A 20536-nucleotide genomic window follows, 5' to 3' on the forward strand; every position below is an offset into this window, starting at 1 on the left:
GCTCTGTCACCAAGATGCCTTGGAATCTTAGAATGAATGCTATTTGTAAAGGTTTATTCTTTTAACAGACTAAATGATTTGACTTAGCTCTTTTTATTTTTACTTCTTGGTGGGATTAAACTATAGAGTTGTAAGAGTTTTTTTTTTTTTTTTTTTTCCAAAGGATATATTAGTAATTCTTAATGTAAAGTCAAAACAATTTATAATGCCAGTTTCTACCTGGGCTCCCATTCAAACTTGTTTCTAGTGTTAATAAGGATCCACTTCAAATTAAAATTTTTAAAGGGGATGCAGAGTTTGTATAAAGTTGCATAATTTGGTATTCACTTTGAGATCTTTAGTATTTCCCTTTGTGAAATCACACCCAGGAACATATTGATGATTTTCATTGTGACTCCCAATTATTATGTGAAAATTTCATTGCTTTTCTTTTAGTCTCACTGGGTGAACTTCAAGTAGCTAGTTAGGGCTGGAGCATGGCACAGGCCCATGTAGAACAGCAGAGACTGAGGTGAAGAAGGTAGAAAAGAAAGGCTTCTTTGTGAAAAGTATTTAAAAGAGTTGGCATGTTATCTTTTTTTTTTTTTTTTTTAACGTTTATTTTGAGACAGAGAGAGACAGAACATGAACGGGGGAGGGTCAGAGAGAGAGGGAGACACAGAATCCGAAACAGGCTCCAGGCTCTGAGCTGTCAGCACAGAACCTGACGCAGGGCTCGAACTCACGGACCTCAAGATCATGACCTGAGCCAAAGTCGGATGCTTAACTGACTGAGCCACCCAGGTGCCCCAAGAGTTGGCATGTTATCTTTTAGGCATTACAGAGCTCCCCAACTGTTTAAAGCAGGGGAATAACATGATAATAATGTCTCACAGAAATGCAAATCCAGGGAACATACGGTAAATCGATGATAATAACATCTGTCAGAATCACCTGGAGCACTAATTAAAACAAAGTGTTTCGTAAGTCCTCAAGTGGCTTCTGGTCTGGGGACTATACTTTGAGAACCCGTGTATTAAGGGACATGGGGTCTGGTAAGTAGACTACTGACTAGTGGAGATAAGACATTTCTAAAGAACATGCATCTAGGAAAGGATGGTAGAAATGGAGAGGAGGTAGGTGGTTAAGTGATGGGTTACTAAGGTGTAGCTGACCTGATTAAATATCTAAAATTTCCCTCACTGTGTTTGGGTGATTACATAATGTTGATGATGTTAACCAAATAGAGACTCTAGGAGGTGCAGACATATTTTTGTTTCATTTCGTTGTGTTTTGTTTTGTTTGTACTTTGAAGGAGGGAAAGGGGAATAATTTTGGACACATTGAGGTTAAGGTATCTATGGAGAAAACCAAAAAATTGAATATACAGGTTTGGAGCCGAGAAAACATGTGAATGTAAAGCACATCAACACTGTGTTCACAAAATGTAGGCCTTACGCTTATCAAAAGAGTCTTTTTCACCCAAAGTCAAATATAGGTTGTTTTATTATAAATGCCATCAAAATCCAGAACAGCTGAGAGGTATTATTCATTTTATAATTAAAAATCATTTAGTATTTGAAAAAGATGATCAGAAAAGCACTTATACAGAAGTCAGTAAATAAATACAAGCTAGACAAACCAGGACATGGTTCCTTTCTGACCTACTTGGCTAATGAAAATGTTAATCAGAATATCAATATTTTTCCTCCTGGAACGTTTCTATACCTGGGTCAACACATATTATTTTGAGATTGCTTTGGTTTGGTGTAAAACAAAGAAATACAGTGTTTTGTTTTGCTTTTTTCTTTTTCTAAGAAAGGGGATGGATAAATAAAGATCAAAAGTAAGAGGAAAATGAGGCGTCCTCATTTTTTTTTAATGCTTATTTATTTTGAGAGAGAGAGAGAGAGAGAGAGAGAGCACGTGTGAGCAGGGCAGGCACAGAGACAGAGGGGAAGAGAGGAAGGACCCCAAGCAGGCTCCTCATAGTCAGCACAGGCCCAGATGTGGGGCTCAAACTCACGAACGGCAAGATCGCGATCTTAGCTGAAATCAATCGGATGCTTAACCGACTGAGCCACCCAGGCACCCCCTCAATTTTTTTAGAGGTTGCTGTTACGTCTAAAATTCTGTTTTTGTTAAGATATTCCACCTTAGAAAGCAACCGTAAATTTCAGAAAAGAAAAGTTTGCATATGCAATATTGGATATGATTTTCTTATATTAATCCATTTAATACTATGTATTGTGCTTCTGTTCAATGAGTAGATCAGCTCTTATGCCCTGAGGCTCTTACACTCCCACACACCCACACATAATGACTTTTGTAAGAGAGAACACCAGCATCAAGAACCAGGAACCAGGAAGAAGGCAGAGATGCACAAAAATGTGGTTCTAATGGGAATCTGGAAAAAATACGCAGAAGAATGGGAAACCAGAGAGCCTGGGAAATTCAGTTTGGCTGATACCTCAGACTGATGGGATTAGGTTTTGAAAGGGGTGGTGCCTAGGAATGGTGGGAGGAACCGAAAGGTGAGATCCTGGTTTGATAAAGGCTTAGAAACAAATGGAGCCAAATAAATGGGTATAAAATAGTAAAAATAGGAGGCTTCTTTAGTCAGGGAAGTCAAGACACTAGGAAAATTTAGGAGTGGCACAGTAAAGAGTAAGAGAAAGAGAGTGGGAAAATGCATTGCTCCTCAACACAGGGAGAACAAACTAAGAAAAAAGACCCATTGGAATCCTATTGACAAAGTTTCCTAACAATAGTCTCTCAGACAATGCTACTTGAGTTTTTCCTACCATATAGCTGCCATATCGGTCCTTCAATTTCAATCTATTTCTCTGAAAAAGTGCCTTTCTCCTTTTGCTTCTTTCTACATGACCTTTCTACAGTTCAAGGGGTATGCCTCTTTTGTGGAGGTAAAGCAATTGGCATTTCAAAATCCTTAAGAAATTCCATCTCGGTGGGCTGTGAATTGTGAGAAGCACACCCCGTTTTAGGCTGGCTTTCTTCTATATAAGTGTAAGCTAAGGCTAGTGATTATATTCTACAAAGGAAAAGCAATTCCTATCCGTTCTTTAATCTTACTAGAAGTATATCATTAAAACAAGCAAACAAAAACAATAATCAAACCAGGTAAGTGTCTTCAAATTGAAGAAATTCTTAACTTGACCTTCATCCTAAACTAGGCAACTCTTCCACAGATTACTTCCAGGCCACTGAGCTGATGGCCTACAGGCAAATAACACTGAGAATGAACTCTATGCTCCATTCCATTATGAACCTTCATTTTCGTAGTTGTCCCTTGATCTGCCCAACAAATCACACAAATACAGCAGAAACAGAATCTGCAATACCTAGAAAAAAAGAAATCATCAGTGCTAGTCTATTTCCTCCAAAAAATAATGGAATGATTATAGCTGTTAGGATAAATATGGCAACTTCAAAAGAAGATATTAGAAGGCATGACTAATATTTTTGTTTCAAGAAACTACAAAAAAACCCCAAAAGACTTATTACCTGAATAGATGAATATATCTGAAATCTTTATTGCACTCATATATATTGCTTAGAGGCAATACAATTATTTATAGGACTGTTTTAAATACAATTTGAAAATTCAAACTTGGAACTTGCAAAAAATTTAAATAAATCACCAATGTGCTGTGCTTTCTTGGCACACAAGACCATACATCTCAATATCATGGCGAAAGCAATAAACAGTCCATTTGAAGACTGGATTTCAGTGTAATTAGCTATGTATTTAAAATCTCTTGGGGCCGTGGGATGCTGTCTGTGTTATAACATCATTCATAAGAGAAATGTGATCATCACCAGGTATGGAACTTTCAGAAATACTCATTTTCAGGAAGGATTTGGATCCCTGCATAATTACTAACCAGGCAAGCTTTGGAAAATCAAATTGGAAAACAGGTAGACAGGAGAAATTATTTCAACTCACCCTCAGTATATTGGGGATGAAGAAGAGGTGTGTGTGGGGGGAGGGATACAGAGTCATAATGAGGCAATTATGAACCAATGTTGAATCATGTTCTTGCAACTCTCCTGCCAGAGCTCTGAAGCAGCCTAGATGCAAGCACCACCACTTTGACAGAGATCATTTATGTTTAGCAGCAGAAGTTCAATGAATGGCAGCAGTAATTTACCTGCAAGTTCCAAAAATGTGAAAGCCCCCGATGATGCTAAAAAGTGGAGGCCTGATTGGGTTGCTAGTGCTCTGGCTGGAAGATTTCTGTGAGGATCACTCTCCTTCATAAATAACTGAAGATAAATATTTTATTGGGGTGATAGAACAAATCATTGATTAACTCTCATGGATCCCACTTTATGCAACTATTGGTCAGTAGTCACTAGATTGAATCAAAATATAAACTGTCAAACTTTTCTGTACTCTCTTTTCTCAGTCTATCTGGAGGGTTCTACAACTTTTAAAAACCTGTATGCATGCTAGGAATCATTGTAATGAGAAATTAAATGATCACTTTCATATGTAATATAGTTTGGCTCAAACTTAATTCATAACTATGCTGATTTTCTAGATCAAAAACCTTAGAATACAGGTTTAAATATAGGTTTTTAGAATACAGCATAAAATACTAAACTAGCTGTTTTAATTTTGCTTGTAGTTAATTACCAAAAAAAAAAAAATGTTATTCAGTAAGATAAGTATATTTGGTATTTGCTTTAGCCTCTCAATCCCAGTTCTTGTTTTGCTTGAATCTATAGGTGTGACAAGGGACATATTAAATCAGAGACCATCCTAATGCTCATATTTTCATACATTTTGATACAAAGAAAAAGTGATTCTTGATAATCCTTGAGCGAATATGATAATGCACAAGTTGAGAAAAATTCATACAGTTATATAAAATAAATTAGAACTAGGTGATGTTTTTGGAGAATTTTGGACTCAAGTTGATTATTTATATGGTGTTTGAAGTTAACTTCAGTAAATTATTACACCATTTTATCATATTTTGCTCATTATATTTGTTTTCAGGGAAGTCTCTCCTCCTTTTCAAAATATGAACATATGCAATAGTGTCTCTTTTAAGAACACTATTTAATTAGGTTAATTGATTAATTTATTTTTGAGAGAGAGCAAGCACATGGGTGTGCATACGCATGAACAGGGGAGCGGCATAAGGAGGGGCAGAGGGAGGGAGGGAGGGAGGGAGAGAGAGAGAGAGAGAGAGAGAGAGAATCTTAAACAAGCTCCAGGCCCAGCAAGGAGCCCCACATGGGGCTCGATCTCATGACCACGAGATCATGACCTGAGCTGAAATTGAGTCAGATGCTTAACTGACTGAGCCACCCAGGTGCCCCAATACTATTTTATTTGTAACAGTTGGCTAAAGAATGAAAATTATTACTGCAAAAGTATAGTATAGACTGGACAGATATATAATTTTAATATAGTCAAAGTATCTTCCTGTGCATTTAGCCTGAAGTTTTAAACATCAATTCATGACTCACCACAAATATTGCCTCCCATTTTAACATGGGCATAGCCATCTACTCCCCATGAACTTCCCCATGAGTTCCGCACAATCCAATATGGAGGATTTCCTACAAGATATAAAATGGCAACAAGTTCTGAAAAACTCGGATTTTTTTGTGAATGCATGTTTATTTAAAGGCTAGTTCTGGATAAGTATAGTAGCTCTGAGCAAAAGATTAAAAATGTAATGTTATGCTAATATATACTAGCCAAGTAAATCGGAGCTGTAGTTAGTGTCACACTCTAATAATGGAAAAATACATGTTTGAATTTGGATAGCATGAAATGAAAACATACACGCAATTCCAGGGAATTAGGAAAAGGGGGGCGGGGGGGGAGAAGAACTGTTAGATATGTATGATAAAATAATAAGCAGGTCTTTTTTCCCAACAAGTATTGTAAACATTCCAGGTGGAGAATGCACATTATTTAAATCAAGAATTATCATCGTTTTAACAAGGTATTAATTGATCGGGGGGGGGGGCATGACAAGGCATTTGTACCTGGAAGTCTACTGAAAAGCTGTAAAGGTCTTAGGAGGACTTAGAAATAGAACGACCAAATTTCAGCTTGATTGACTGAATGACTGATTGATTTTTAAATGTTTTTATTTATTTTTGAGAGAGAGAGAGAGATAGGGGTGGGCAGAGAGAGAGGGAGACACAGAATCCAAAGCAGGTTCCAGGCTCCGAGCTGTAAGCACAGAGCCCGATGTGGGGCTCAAACCCACAAACCATGAGATCATGACTTGAGCTGAAGTCGGATGCTTAACCAACTGAGCCATCCAGGCGCCCCGAAATTTCAGCATTTTAAAAATAATGGCGATCATTTGTTAATCAGAGTTCAGGCTGGAAAGTAACCAATCAAGTCTGTTCAGCTCTTACCTATTTTATCAAACCCGGTTATGAGAACTGCATGATTTGCTTCTCCACTAGAGCAATGGTGCTGTATTATGCCTCCTAAATAGTCTTGCCAGCTCACTGCATCTACTACCACGACCAATGGGCCAAAGGTGACAAGTGCTTTTGCCATTTCATCTTCTTGGTCACTACCAAAAGAGGAAATATACAGTCAAGGAGGTGAGAGAGAGAACACAAGCAGGGGAGGAGCAGAAAGAGAGGGAGACTGAGAATCTCAAGCAGGCTCCATACCATCAGCCCAGAGCCCCATGCGGGGTTTGAATCCACAAACCGTGAGATCATGACCTGAGCCAAAATCAAGAGTCGGACACTTAACCGACTGAGCCACCCAGGCGCCCTAAGGAGGTTAGTTTTTGAGGTAAAGATATTTTATAATCTATTTAATCTGTACATGGTCAGGAGTAGATTTGGTTGCAATTACAGAAGATGTAAAGAACGGAAACTAGAAGAAGTCTGGGAGATCGACAGCCCAGGACTGCTACGAGGCTCCAAGATATTGGAAGTCAGCATCTTTCTAGATTCTCGTTCTGCCATGTGAGGTTCCCATTGCCAAGGTCAATTCGTGGTCCAAGGTGGCTGCTGGAGCTCTAGCCATTTAACATATCTTTTAAACAGCAAAAAGGAGAAAGAAGTGCTACATTCCTGTCAAGAAGACTTCCAAAAAGTAACGTGCACATTGTGCATATGCCTATATGTATATGTATTGGCTAGTACTCAGTTACGGGTTAACCAAGTTTAGCTTCAGGGAAGATGGGAAGTGGAGTTTTGTAGCTAGCTAGAGCATCTAGTTCTAAGGGGATTCTTCTAACAAGGAAAGTGAGAAGACTGAATGCACGGAGACGTATCTCTGCCACACCATGTGACAATCAAGAAACTGACCAACTTCTGTTAACGGAATGCCAAATGCAGAAATCATAGGGGAGGATTATCTCAAAGTGGCGACTGTCATTATGCAACAGAAGAGATGCCAAGGTGTCAGGAGAACTAGGACTAGATTGCAAAGACTGCAAAAGACATAGTTATTGCTCTCACACATGGACGTGTACTGATAAAGCCTAATGTTACACAACACTCAGCCGTCATCAATCTTGGAAGTGTGTGATTAAACCATTATTTACACTTTTAAAGGTCAGCTTTGTGTGTGGACACTGAAACCAAGTCACTCGTATTTCAAGCCATTTCGATAGCATTTGGGAGTGTATTGCTACAGCAAGCTATGGTTGGATTTGTAGCTTGAAAGAGTAAATAATCCATCGTCATATGCAGCCGGAGATCAGTTTCTATCAAGGGGATATTTTGTCCACAGGTGGGGAAAAAATTGAGTGCATAAGAGCATTTATTGAGACAGAAACTACACATTCATTCTAAACATTTATCCATATTACCTGTTAACACGAAGATCTTTTTCTTGGAGATCTATAAGCAGTCAATCCTAATTTTTGCTACCGTAATAATAACTTGTATTCATTAATATTACCTTGGGACAGGTAGGGTATAGTCCGTGAAGTTCCACATAGCTAGGTTCAAATTCCAGCTACAGACGGGAGTCATTTCAGTCACACTGGAGTCCAGTGACTCCAGCAGGTGACTGAAGTCATCTATGTCGCAAATCAGTATAAGGATAACATTGTAGGTATAAATTTTCTAGCGTGCCTACACATAAATTATACTCTACATTTAAAATAAGTCTTGCTTCCTTTTCTTATTTCTAGGTTATCTAATAAACCGATTTTGCTCAGCACAGATTGTAGTGTATAATGTGTATTCTATTGTACTCAAATTTCTGAATATTTTATAGTAAAAATTTTGACTATTTTGCTATCCAAATATGACAAATAGGATTATCTCTGTAAAACAGGGATACAGCTGTCTCTACCTTTTGAAGAAAACAAAAGCTATACCGTAAATATATGACATCAAAGATCCAGTTTCAAGGACAGCATGATGGAAAGAGAAACATCAAGAAGAATAAATAGTTTTTAGAATGCAAAGGGTAATTAACATTGTATGATCAAAAACCAATTGAGTAATAGTCTCTGCTTGGAGGCAGCACTAAAGAAAAGATATCAAAGATGTTGGAAAATATGAAATAGGAAGACATGCCAGTCAAGACCAGCAGGCAAAAGTTCCATTTAGCCCCAGAACCGACTAGCATTGTTACCATCTGTGTTTCAGAAAGACATTGGCTTTTATCAAGTCAAAATATACTCCAAACAGCATCTTTTTTCCATTATTAGCCCAATATAGAATTACAATTGACCGTGAACCCAGGGATAGGGGTGCCGAACCTCCACATAGTTGAAAGTCCACATATAGCTTTTGACTCCCCAAAACCTTAATAGTCTACTCTTGACTGGAAGACTTGCTGATAACATAAGCAGTGGATTAACCCATTTTTTGTACATTTTATGTACTCAATTACTGTATTCCTGCAATAAAGTTAGGGAAAAAAGTTTTCGTAAAATCATAAGGAAAAGAAAGTACAGTACCATATTGTATTTACTGGAAAAAAACCCACGTATTAGTGGAACATGCAGTTCAAGCCTGTGTTGTTTGAGGGTCAAGTGTACTATCAAAATATACGCTGCTGATAATGGACACGTTATCAAATCTTTTCCCATATGCTTACTATTCACTTTATGGATCAGTAAGATACAAATCCTACAATCTTTAAAAGAATTCTCAAGTTTACTGTCGTCAAGATTTAGTGACTAAGGTAGGTCTTTTCTGTTCTAGACTCTACATGAGTATGTAGATTTCCATTTTCTCATTCCTAGAATTCAGTGTGTTAATACTGTGCCCTAGTTTTTCAGTCCATTGTTAATACGGGGTTCCTTCTCTTTTTCTTGACATAGTCACTCTCATATTTATTTTGAGTTCTGAAAGGTCTTTCCTGGGGCCTGATAAACAAAAATGCATGAAGAAGCCTGGATATAAATGGTAATTTTCCTTTGCGACTAGACTATGTTCTTAGGATTCAGTGAGGTTTTGCTTGTTTGGTTGGTTGCTGGTTGGCTTAGTTTTAGATCTTTTCAGGCTCTGCATGAGATTTTTTGGAGTTTTTGGCCGATAGCTGTGTGTGGGCTCACACTGTCTGAAACTACTGAAAAATTAAAGAGCTCATGACCTGAGAAATAGAGGGAGGGAAAAAGTATGAGTTTCAGAGCTCGACAAATATGAATTCTAATGTGGCCCTATAGTTAGTTCACGAGCTCTGTGACCCTCCCTGAGTCTCAGAAACCTCAATGGAAGTGACGGTATTTAAGTGTTAGGGGCCTAGTCGAGTGCCTGGTTACAGCGTTGCTGTGGAAAATCTTCCCAAGTCCTTTGGCCCTTGCCACCGCGGTGGTGGTGCTGGTGTTGGAGGCGGTAACAGGGGCACAATCAGCCAGGCTTCAAACATGGGGTCCGCTGTAGTTTTTTGCCTGAGGCTCTTCTCTTAAAGAGCCAGGAAATCCAGCTCACCCCCCACCTCTACCCTGGCAGCACCCTCAACTGACATGGAATGCAGATCATCAATTTGGATGGGATAACATTGAAATGCATAGTTTACCTTGGCCCCAATAGCTCCCCGGTAGGACCTGTACCCTCAGTTCTATTTTGCTTAATACGAAAACCCTCCCTCCCCTGTTCTGTCTCATTTCTCCATTTCCCTTCCAGAGTTTCTCGGGATTACTGCTGGGACATGATGTTGCTTGCTGAATCCGCTCCTGTCTTAGACTTTCATATCTCCAGTGACAGTTAATTCCATCCTTTCAGCTGTTCAGGCCAAAAAGCCTGTTCTCCTCCTTGACTCTCTCCTCTCTCATTCTTTACATAAAATCCCTCAATATTCTCTGGGGGGCTTTACTTTCTATGAGGGGTATTAACCTATTATGTCTCATATCTAAGACCATTCTTCTAACACTGCTCCGAGATTATGACCAGGTAACCTTTTCTTTCTCTTTCTTTTTCTTTCTTTCTTTCTTTCTTTCTTTCTTTCTTTCTCTTCTTTCTTTCTTTCTTCCTCCCTCCCTCCTTCTTTCTTTCTTTCTTTCTCTCTCTTTCCCTTTCTTTCTTTCTTTCTTTCTTTCTTTCTTTCTTGATTACCTTATCTCCTAGTAGTCTTGTCCATCTTCTCTCCATTACAGTCCCAGTGGGCATCATTGTTCTTTAAATATGCCAAACATGTTTCTGTCTCAGGGCCTTCGCCCTTACAGCTCCTGCTGGGAACAGTATTTACCTAGATGTCTACATGGCTATATTCCCATGCTTCTCCAGGTCTTTGCTCAAATGACATCTTTTCAAAAAGCTCCGTCCTGGCCTGTATACTCCCCTTCCTTCAACCTGATGTTTCCTCTTCCTCCCACCATTTTACTTAGTTCTTTTTAGAAATGATTACACCTAACATGCTGTACATATTTTTGTTTTCCTTATTGCCTGTCTCTATCACTAAAATATAATCAGTTTTTTTGTCTGTTTTTGTTCACTGCTGAGCCCCCAGAACCTGAAACAAAGTTCAGTAAGTATTTGAGAAGGAATGAGTAAATCAAAGAGAGATCTTCTTGGGGGAGTCTAACACAATTAGCTTAGCGCTGTATTATCAGAATGTTTATATTCAGTGTAAACATAGAGATTTTTTTTTTTAGTGGGACCTCTGTTCTTCTTAGCCAAAGAATTACATGGATCATACTTCAGGTCCAATGCCAGTGACTTACATTCTCTCTCTCACTCTCTAATTCAAGCTAATGCCTATTCTTCTCTGGTTTCTTCCTAATTTTTTTTTTTTTTTTCACTTTGCTACTCATGATGGGGCATTCCCTGAAATTCTTAAGTGACATTTTGAAAATCGAGTTCTTTCTCGTGCACACGCCTTCCTTTTACTCCCAAGGAACTGGTAGCTGATAGAAGCACACTTTCTCATTTCTGAAAGTGCATTTCCTTCAAAAAGATGTGGAATGATGCACTCAATGACTCTGCACATTTAGTGATTGATTCTGAGGAGCCTCCGTCTGTGGGATCGCAGTTCTCTGGTGTTTGGTTCCTACGGTCACCCCGAGAGTCCTTGCTGTGGACAGGAGCTGTGCTGGCAATGTGCCAGCCCTCTGGTACACTCGTGCTTATTCAGAGGGGTTCCATTTTCTTCAATGATCTAATTTCACCCTTGATTTCCTTCAGATCTCATGGGTTGGCACCATCTGGATCAAGAGACTCTTTTATATTCAGTATCAGTATGTTTTAGGGTAGTCTGTCACCTCAGCTGAATATAATTTACTTTCTGCTTTCTCTGTTTCAAAAGACTGTGTGAAGTTTCCTCTACATTTTTTTAAATGCAAAAAGGAGTTGTTTGTGTCTTCCTTTGTCCTATTATCCCTGAGCACCTATCTTGCACTGTATCGAATGGTCACAATGGTTTTCTAGCTGGCTTTCAGGTTTTCATGCATTTTTAAAGCCCTTTTTAACGACTGTTTCCCCCTGAACCTACCCAAAGTCATCTTGCCCTTCAACTTCCAACACTTCCAAGGCCCTTCCTCGGCCTATCTTTATCCACCCCTGTGCTTCCCTCGTGCCTATAGTGTGTGCCGCATAATCTACCTCCAGTAATATACTCTTACTTGCTTCTAAGTTTCAGTTTATGCTTTTCTTAAAGTTAATGCTTTAAAAAATCCAAGGGCGTTCAAAAAATGCTTCTTGGTTATGTAGATTGCTCGATATTAGCTGGAGAGTAACACAAAGCAATTTTGGATTGATTCAACAGTAAGGTTGAAATATACTAATGGCAATTATGACAACTCAATTTGTTAAGAGGAAGGTGGTCAGAATAAATTACACCTTAAGCTGGATTTAAATGTGTTAATTCTATTCTAATGACAAATGGAAAAATAAGCTGATCATGCATAAGAAACAACATCCATTGGTTGTTGTAACAACCATAGCACTCCGTTGGTCTCTCTAGTAAAAAGCAGCTCTTAAAATAAGTAGGCATTTATGCCTTCAATCAAGTTATTAATTCTGAATAGCCAATGGATCAGAAATTAAGAAATAGAGGGAAAGACACAATAGGATAAGACAATTACCTGAAGTCATATGCAGAATAACCTTTGATTGAAAATCCAAAATGTGAATCAGAAAAGTAACGGCACAGGCCATTTTGCGCTTTGAATGGGTACTCTGAATCTCTCACCAGTTTTACATGCGTCTAAGAGAAAATAAACATCCAGAATGTTCTTAATTTAAAATGCAGTTGTTTTAGAAATCAAATAGAACTTACTGCGATATGTCAAAATAAGATTCAACTTGGCCACACCCTCATCACGCGGATATTCCTTACGTTATTAAGACCTTAGATTAAATCTTTAGGTGTTTGGTAGGGACATACTAAGTAATTAAACTCAATTATCTTTCTCTCTTACTATTGTCTCCCTATATCTTCCTTCCTTAGAACCTTCTTCCACTGGATAATAAAGTCTTATCTTTTTCTCCTGAGGTTAAAATAAGGTGAGCCATTTTCCTTCCAAAGCCATACGTTCTGTCAGCAAGTCTCTGAGACTCACTCAGCACAGTGTTTAATGCACAGGCAATGGTCAGGTCAAGCATTCTTTCTATCCACATCTTTGTGCCATTCGACTGGCACATGTCATTTATTTTTTAGTTGTCGAGACGCAATCTTACTTTCCCGATTCTGCGTTACAGAAGCCAGGGACCACACCATTCTTGCTTGCCCCTGATGTGTACCGAGCAGCTTCTGGTATGCAGTGACTCAAAATACAGAAAATGAACAAGGAAAGGATATTCAAATTTGGGAATTTCCAGCTTGACCGCTTTTACAAAACATAGCAACAGCCTCATCGTCTGGCTTCATGCAGTTCATACTGGATATAGGACAATGTCAGAGAGTGTCCTAAGAACACCGAGAGACACTGTGGTATATGGGACAAAGCCCTTCAGTGGGAACAGAAGACTTAAGACACAGTCCTGGCTCAGCTGCTAATTTGGCAACGTGATCTCACCTCTCAGGGCTCATTTCTTCATCCACGTAAAGAGTTACTACATTTGCTGATTTCTAACATCCCTTATAATCTCAGTATTCAAAAATTCTATGGAAATCAATAATCGCATGTTCTCATCCTTCTGGGACAAGATGCGAATGTATCTATGTAAAAGAGCACTGACCTATTAAGAAGTGCTAAGAAATAAACATACATGTTTTTCTGAAAACAGATCTCAGGTAAGATTTTTCACGCTTTGATTTCTCAACAGCCGACTTGCCTGAAAGCAATTCGTTTTGAAATCTTCCGATTAATTCAAGCTTTGGTCGTTTAAATTTCTGAACTTAAAAACATTCTTTGGTATATGAGAGTAAACTGTTTCAATTCTAAATGCATGTTAAGGGGGCGCCTGGGTGGCGCAGTCGGTTAAGCGTCCGACTTCAGCCAGGTCACGATCTCGCGGTCCGTGAGTTGGAGCCCCGCGTCAGGCTCTGGGCTGATGGCTCGGAGCCTGGAGCCTGTTTCCGATTCTGTGTCTCCCTCTCTCTCTGCCCCTCCCCCGTTCATGCTCTGTCTCTCTCTGTCCCAAAAATAAATAAAAAATAAATAAATAAATAAAAAATAAATAAATAAATGCATGTTAAGTAAACAAAAGCGGAAACGAAGAGTTCGAAAGGCCGAGAAATCACCTTATTCAGCCAGTTCAAAGCATTGAGAGTAGACCCTCCATTGCAGCCGTAATTATTATATGAACAATCAATGACCTGCTGAACACTTAGGTCTTCCAAAGGCTTCCCTTTTATCGCATAGGCAGATTCCACGGCACCCACCACACTGAAGGCCCAGCAACCTCCACACTGTTTAAAAAGAGAGATAGCATAGTGTTTATCCTCAAATGATGTCCAAACCAAGTTTGCCAACATCTCTACATATCACAAGTTATCAAGTCAATTAACATGAGCAGACCCTGCGGCGGGGGGGGGGGGGGGGGGGGGGGGGGGCTGCAAAATACTGCCCATCCTGTAGATTTTCCAACTGCCAAAAGAAAGGAAAACCAAAATTCTCTTTCAAGCATCAAAATGTAATCATAAGAAAAGATAAATTGGTAGTATTGCCATTGCACAGTAGACAATGCAAGAAAAAAGCAAATTTTAGAGACTGAGAAAACACTTAGACGAACTGATGGTCTTTTAAAAGACTAACCAGTGCACTGAACGGGACTTCTGTTTTTAGGAAGTGTACCAACTTCCTTCTTGTTTCTCCCCGGACACTCTGCTGCTATGACATCCACCATCTCCATGAGGTGACATGGGGTGAGGATATATGTCATATACCTTGTACTCATGACTTGATGGACACGGGAACTGAATGATTTACTTTTTTAGGCTGTCAAGGAGCCAGCATGGGCATATCACGTATGCCCGTAAAATGTCATAATGATAAAAACCCATACTGGTCATTCCTTACTCAAATATTGCCTGACACTCTTCCTGAATTCTGGATCTATTAACTGGATCTTATTGAACAAACTGGAACAAAAGAATAAAAGTGTTGGTCCTGAAAAAAAGGGAAAAGATGGAGGAAATGAAATCAAGGATCATGCACAAGGAAGAAGGACCCATAGAAAAGGCACAGGTAAGAGTAAGATTTGCAATTGGGCACTGCTGACTTAATCATAGGACATGGGCTGCCCGGTTGGGCAAAGGAAGGAAGAAGAACAATTGGTCATCTTTGTCGAGCAACTTTATTGCTTTAGGTGTCTTACTATATCTATATCTCCAGCGCCTATGGCATAGGAAAATATGCAGTAACAAACTCTACTTGTGGGTTTCCACACCTTGAGAAAAGCAAATACAGATTGCAGGGCACCATACCAATAGCTAGCTTTAGTTTACCTTTCCATAGCTGCCCCAGGGGGACAGTTTCTGTTCAAAAATATCTCTCCAGTATATTTCTTTGTTTTTTTTTTAAATTAGAAAAAAATATTTTAATGTTTATTTTTGAGAGAGAGGGAGAGAGAGAGGGAGAAAGGGAGAGAGAGAGAGGGAGAGAGACAAAGCACGAGTGGGGAGGGTCAGAGAGAATGGGAGACACAGAATCCAAAGCAGGCTCCAGACTCTGAGCTGTCAACACAGAGCCCGACGTAGGGCTCAGACCCACAAACCATGAGATCATGACCTGAGCTGGATGCTTAATCGACGGAGCCACTCAGACACCCGTATAGTACATTACTTTGATTAAATATTACTAATTCTGGGGTGCCTAGGTGGCTCAGTCGGGTGGGCGGCCAACTTTGTCCCAGGTTATGATCCCACACTTTGTGGGTTCAAGCCCCACATCGGGCTCTGTGCTGACAGCTCAGAGCCTGGAGCCTGCTTTGAATACTGTGCCTTCCTCTCTGCACCTCCCCCATTCTTCTCTCTCAAAAATAAGTAAACATTAAAAAAAAAAGAAAGAAAGCACTCCCCTCATCTGTTTAAGTTTAAAAAAAAAAAGATTAATTCAATTGTATTCCTTTAATACAATACAGACACTTCCTGGAAGGATTCAGTTTCTGACTAATTAATACTTCACTCTGGATTCAATAATAAAGCAAATAAATGATCTGGTGTTAGAGTTTATATCAACGGATGTATAACCTGAGAAATAAAAAAGGATCATCCTAACTAGATAGTGACTCCTCTGTCTAAGACACTACACACCAGGAAGCTAAAAGACCTGGTGAGGTTTCCACTGCAGATAAACTGAGACTGTATCCCTGTGGTTAGGGGATCGACTTTCCCTGGTGAGCTGACATTGCCTATGCCAATGGTGGGGTTTCAGAGGGACAGGCTTATCTTCAAAATAACAGTCAGGCTTTGGCATCTGTCTCTCATTTCACCAGAGATTCTCCCTTAGTTGTCATTTCTGGATGATTGGAGATCATCTCTGTGATTTTACCCAGAGAAATGATGGCTTCTATCACAAGTTTGACTGAACTGGACCTCAAAGGTGACTTCCCACACTAAAAGTATTTAAAAAGAGAAAAGCAGCAGCAGCAACAACAACAACAACAACTCCTGAAACTCACGGTCTGCTGGTTTCTCACTGGTGTTACAACACGCTTGTCCCGCCAGTCGAATCTTAATGGTAAAGACACATTGGGTATGGATGTTTGGACTTCTGCTCGGTATCTGGGCAATCTGGAAGGTTTGCTTCTTAAGTAAATAGCTGAATTGAAACATGGAAGGAAAAGGCAGCCAACATTATATTATAGGGAGGCCCCCTGGGATTCTTTTTGCAGGAACTTTTCAAACAGAAACAGTAGCTTTCTGGTAGAACCTGCCATTTGAGATGTTCCTTTATGCTTTCTCATAACACGAAATGCACTCACTGAAAGCTACCAAGATAGGAATTCCTACAATAGTACTAGGAGTTGCCACATAAAATGACTTGTCTTTTAGAACTTGGTCAATAATAAAAATGAGTCTTCTTGACATCACTGGTTTTATCCTAACCCATGGAACTGTGGATGTCTTGAATAGAAATAGCACTAAAAAACTGCACAAAGGATGGAACATTGGCCCTTACAGCCACATGGAAACGTCTACAATTATAACACTTAGATCTTAAGCAATAATTACAAGAAAAGGACCATGAATTAATTTTTCTGTCAGCACCTGGCACATGCTTGACGTTCAGTATGTAATAAATGTTAACTATGACTCATGTTACCAGATTCACAATTACACAATTCATCAAAAATTACGGGAACAAATAAAAATCCAGAAACCAAACAACCAATGGCACAATCACACCATACCTTTAAACTCTTCAGGAAACAAATGAGAAAATTGATTTATTCCATAGACGGCACTGGAGTTTTCACCAGGGAATACAGAATTCAAGTATCGATGTCTATGAAGACTTTCCTAAAAGAAGAGAAAAGTTAATTTATATGACCTATGTTAACTTTGCAGAGCAATTTATGTGTAACTAAATTGGGCATATTTTTCAGGTATTAAAAGTCAAAGCTTGATTTCTTTCCTAAAGATCACAATGAAAGACTGCCTAAGAGTCCCAGATCAGATTTATAGACATTTGTATGAAAACTACCGTCTGATTTCAGGTACATTTTTGAGGCCGGGAAAGGTATCTCTTATCCATTTATAATTCCTCTTCCCTAAGCATGTTAAAAGCACTAAATATGTTTGTTTAACACACTGGAAAAAATAAAATGAATTGCAAATAAACACTAGATGCTAGTGAAAATTATCACCAACTAAAACTCATTAGATTAAAAAATTTTGAATTTGGAAAGTGTGTCTTTATCTTTGTATTTCCCAGCACTAAGTAACAAAGCATGGCAAAAGAGATAAGTAAATAATAAATAAATCTGATTCTTTTTGAGCTGTATAGAGATCTCTATCTCATTGAGGGTAACAAGTCTTTACGAAAAAGAGGCAATCCTGGAAATGTCCCAGGAAGATACATTGGCTTGTCGATCTGGAGGGAAAATGTAGCCATTATTTACAGATTCCTGGGCTCTGAATGTTGTAACTTATCTTAACCTATGAGAAAATGCTTCCATTTCCTAACGCTAACCAACCATGCAGGAGCAATAAAACTTCAGGGGACTACCATTTGATAAGTTTCCAACTCTAGCTCTTATGTATTTGTTTACGGATTTATGTGTTTATTGTGTGCCTGTGTCTTAAATCTATAAGCAAAATGAGGGCAAGAATTGCCTGTCTTACTCATCACCGCATTTCCTGCACTGAGCACTTGGCTGGCACACAATAGATGTTTAATTACTATTTGTTGTTGAATAAATACACAAAAGACATTTTGCATTCATGCTCTTAATAGCTTTAGGCTGTTTATTTTTAAGCAAATTATTACTGAAACTAATCGTAATCTTATTTTTTCGTTGCTGAGCTGTCCTGGAAGGATTATTAATGAAATAATTAATGCCCAGCATGGAGCCCCATGCATCAGGATCTTGAGATCATGACCTGAGCTGAAATGGAGAGTAGGACGCCCAATGGACTGAACCTCCCAGGTGCCCCTGAGAAGAGTTGCATTTTGTAGACAATTGTCTCCTGCGTATGGCCTCTTGACAGGACCAACATGAATAACTATATAAGTAAATACATATCCTTATAAATTATATAAGTTAAAAAATATATTTATTACTCTGGCCTCCTTGTGCCTACAATCCTCCAAAATGATTTTCTTGAGGAGTAAGGCAGTGCGTTTATTTATTCAGCCAAGGAATGCCATTATCAGTATAGATGAGATGAACTACATTCTCCCTAAAGGGTGTGGGTCACCACAGTACACAACCAAGTTCAGGACAGGGGTAGAATATAGGACAGGAAGTTTGTTCTCAAACAATGTGTGCTTCTGGTTTTAAAAGCTAGAATGTAACTCAAGAGCAATAAAACACATCTTCGTTTGGGCAAAACACAAGAATGGACAGAATCGGGCAAGGTTAGGACTTCCTAAACAATGGAATTTTCTAGGGGAGAGAGGAGGAGCAGAAAAGAGTACAGCTATAGAATTCCAGGAGAAATCCCAACAGTATATCAGGAAAAACAAAACAAAACAAAAACAAAAACAAAAACAAAAAACAAATATAATTCCAAAAAGCAGTATTACTAAATTCGTACTTACTTTTATTTAGAACAAATCAATTTTCTTTTACAATGAAATGACATCTTTCATGATTAAAAAAATTGTTAAATGGTGTAAGATATAGAGAACACACTGAGGCAAGTTCTAAATCGGTATCTCTTGATCTCAGCAAAAACCTATTTATATTCAGCTAATTTGGTCCATTCTAGAGTTTTAATGCTGGGGTAAAAATCTAAGCATTATTATGAAGACTTCTGGAAATAATGTGAAAAGGAAATTAAATGCTTCCTCCTTTCCAAAATCTATTTCCACCAAGTGAAGAAGAATTTTTAAGGTCGCTACACCAATTGAAGGAGGCCCGGTTCACGCAAATCATAAATGGGAAGGATTCTGTGACCTCTCTAAATGCACGTTCTTTGTTTAGAACATTGTGTTACAGGAGGTCACCAGCGCCCCCCTGCGGAAGGAAAACTGACGGGTTTCTTCCGCCTTTATCTGGTTCTTTTCACTGTAAAGGAACGGCTCTGGAAGGCAGTGAGAGCAGCCCAGGGGACTGCTAAAAGGGGTGCTTCTTCCAATCGAGAATACTTTGAACACATCCATTGATTACTTTGGGCGTATCATATAAATCTACCGCGACGAATCTTCCCCGGAAACTCAAATCTTTTGGTCAGCCCAGGCAAGGGGGAGCTGGCACATGGGGAACGGAGGGAGAGGTTGACTTGCGAACTTGTCAGAAACCCCAAACCCATCACTGAGCTGCGGGCCGGGTGACCACCAGGAGTGGCGGCTCTCACTGGTCCCCTGCCCCAGCCCCGACCCGGGACCTGAAGGGGCGACCGGGAAACAGACACAGGGCGGCGCGCGCTCGGTACCCGGAAGGCGGCTGCCTGTCGCTCGCGGCTCCGCGGCTCCGTCGCCGTGAAGGTGGCGCGGGGGTCCGCAGCGCGGCCGCAGCAGCAGAAGCAGCAGCAAAGCAGCCAGAGCGCCCGCAGCTCCATCCCCGCGCCCCGCTCCCGGAGGCCGGCGGCCGCCAGCTCCCGCCGCCTGCTTTCTCTTTCGATTCCTCGGCTCCTCCCCCTCCCGGGTTTGCAGGGCGGGAGCGGCGGAGCGGGGCGCCGGGGGCTGGAGACGCCGACGCCGCTTTCGTCCCCATTGCTCTGTAGGTGGGAATCCGGATAGCCGGAAACCGTTGCGGTGCTCGCTGCGTTTTTTTGCGGAAGCGTTAGGCACTTGGCCACGTGCTTTCTGGTGTCGTCTCCCAGCTGTGACAGCAAAGCCTGAGTGTCCATGTGCCGTATGCGACAATGTGGACGGCTGTGTCACCTTCGCTTCCGGAGTGAAGTTCTTTATTTTTCTTCCTTTTATCTCAGACTGATTCAGGCAGTATTTGAAGTTAACTTGGTTTGATTCCTGTGATTCCTTCTACGACGGTCTCTAACGTTCAGGACCTAATTCTAAAATGTTAGCGAATCTACACAAAGGCACTCATTCGTGTAGCAGATGTTTGTGAATACGTTAACAAA

The 20536-nt window shown here is 39.9% G+C and overlaps 1 protein-coding gene across 1 annotated transcript; it reads right to left on the reverse strand.

Moving 5' to 3' along the window:
• Positions 1 to 1467: 1467 nt before the first annotated feature.
• Positions 1468 to 20147, reverse strand: CTSO (cathepsin O). The gene is made up of 8 exons (XM_078445659.2): positions 19886 to 20147; positions 17197 to 17305; positions 16465 to 16604; positions 14084 to 14251; positions 12483 to 12604; positions 6391 to 6554; positions 5482 to 5574; positions 1468 to 3341 (listed from the first exon to the last, which is right to left on the reverse strand). Exons 1-8 carry the CDS (start codon positions 20009 to 20011, stop codon positions 3307 to 3309), a joined length of 957 nt encoding a protein of 318 aa, XP_078301785.1. The 5' UTR covers positions 20012 to 20147; the 3' UTR covers positions 1468 to 3306.
• Between the last annotated feature and the right edge of the window lie 389 nt (positions 20148 to 20536).

The sequence above is a fragment of the Panthera onca genome, chromosome B1 (genome assembly GCF_046562875.1).
Source record: "Panthera onca isolate mPanOnc1 chromosome B1, mPanOnc1 haplotype 2, whole genome shotgun sequence".
NCBI lineage: Eukaryota > Metazoa > Chordata > Mammalia > Carnivora > Felidae > Panthera > Panthera onca.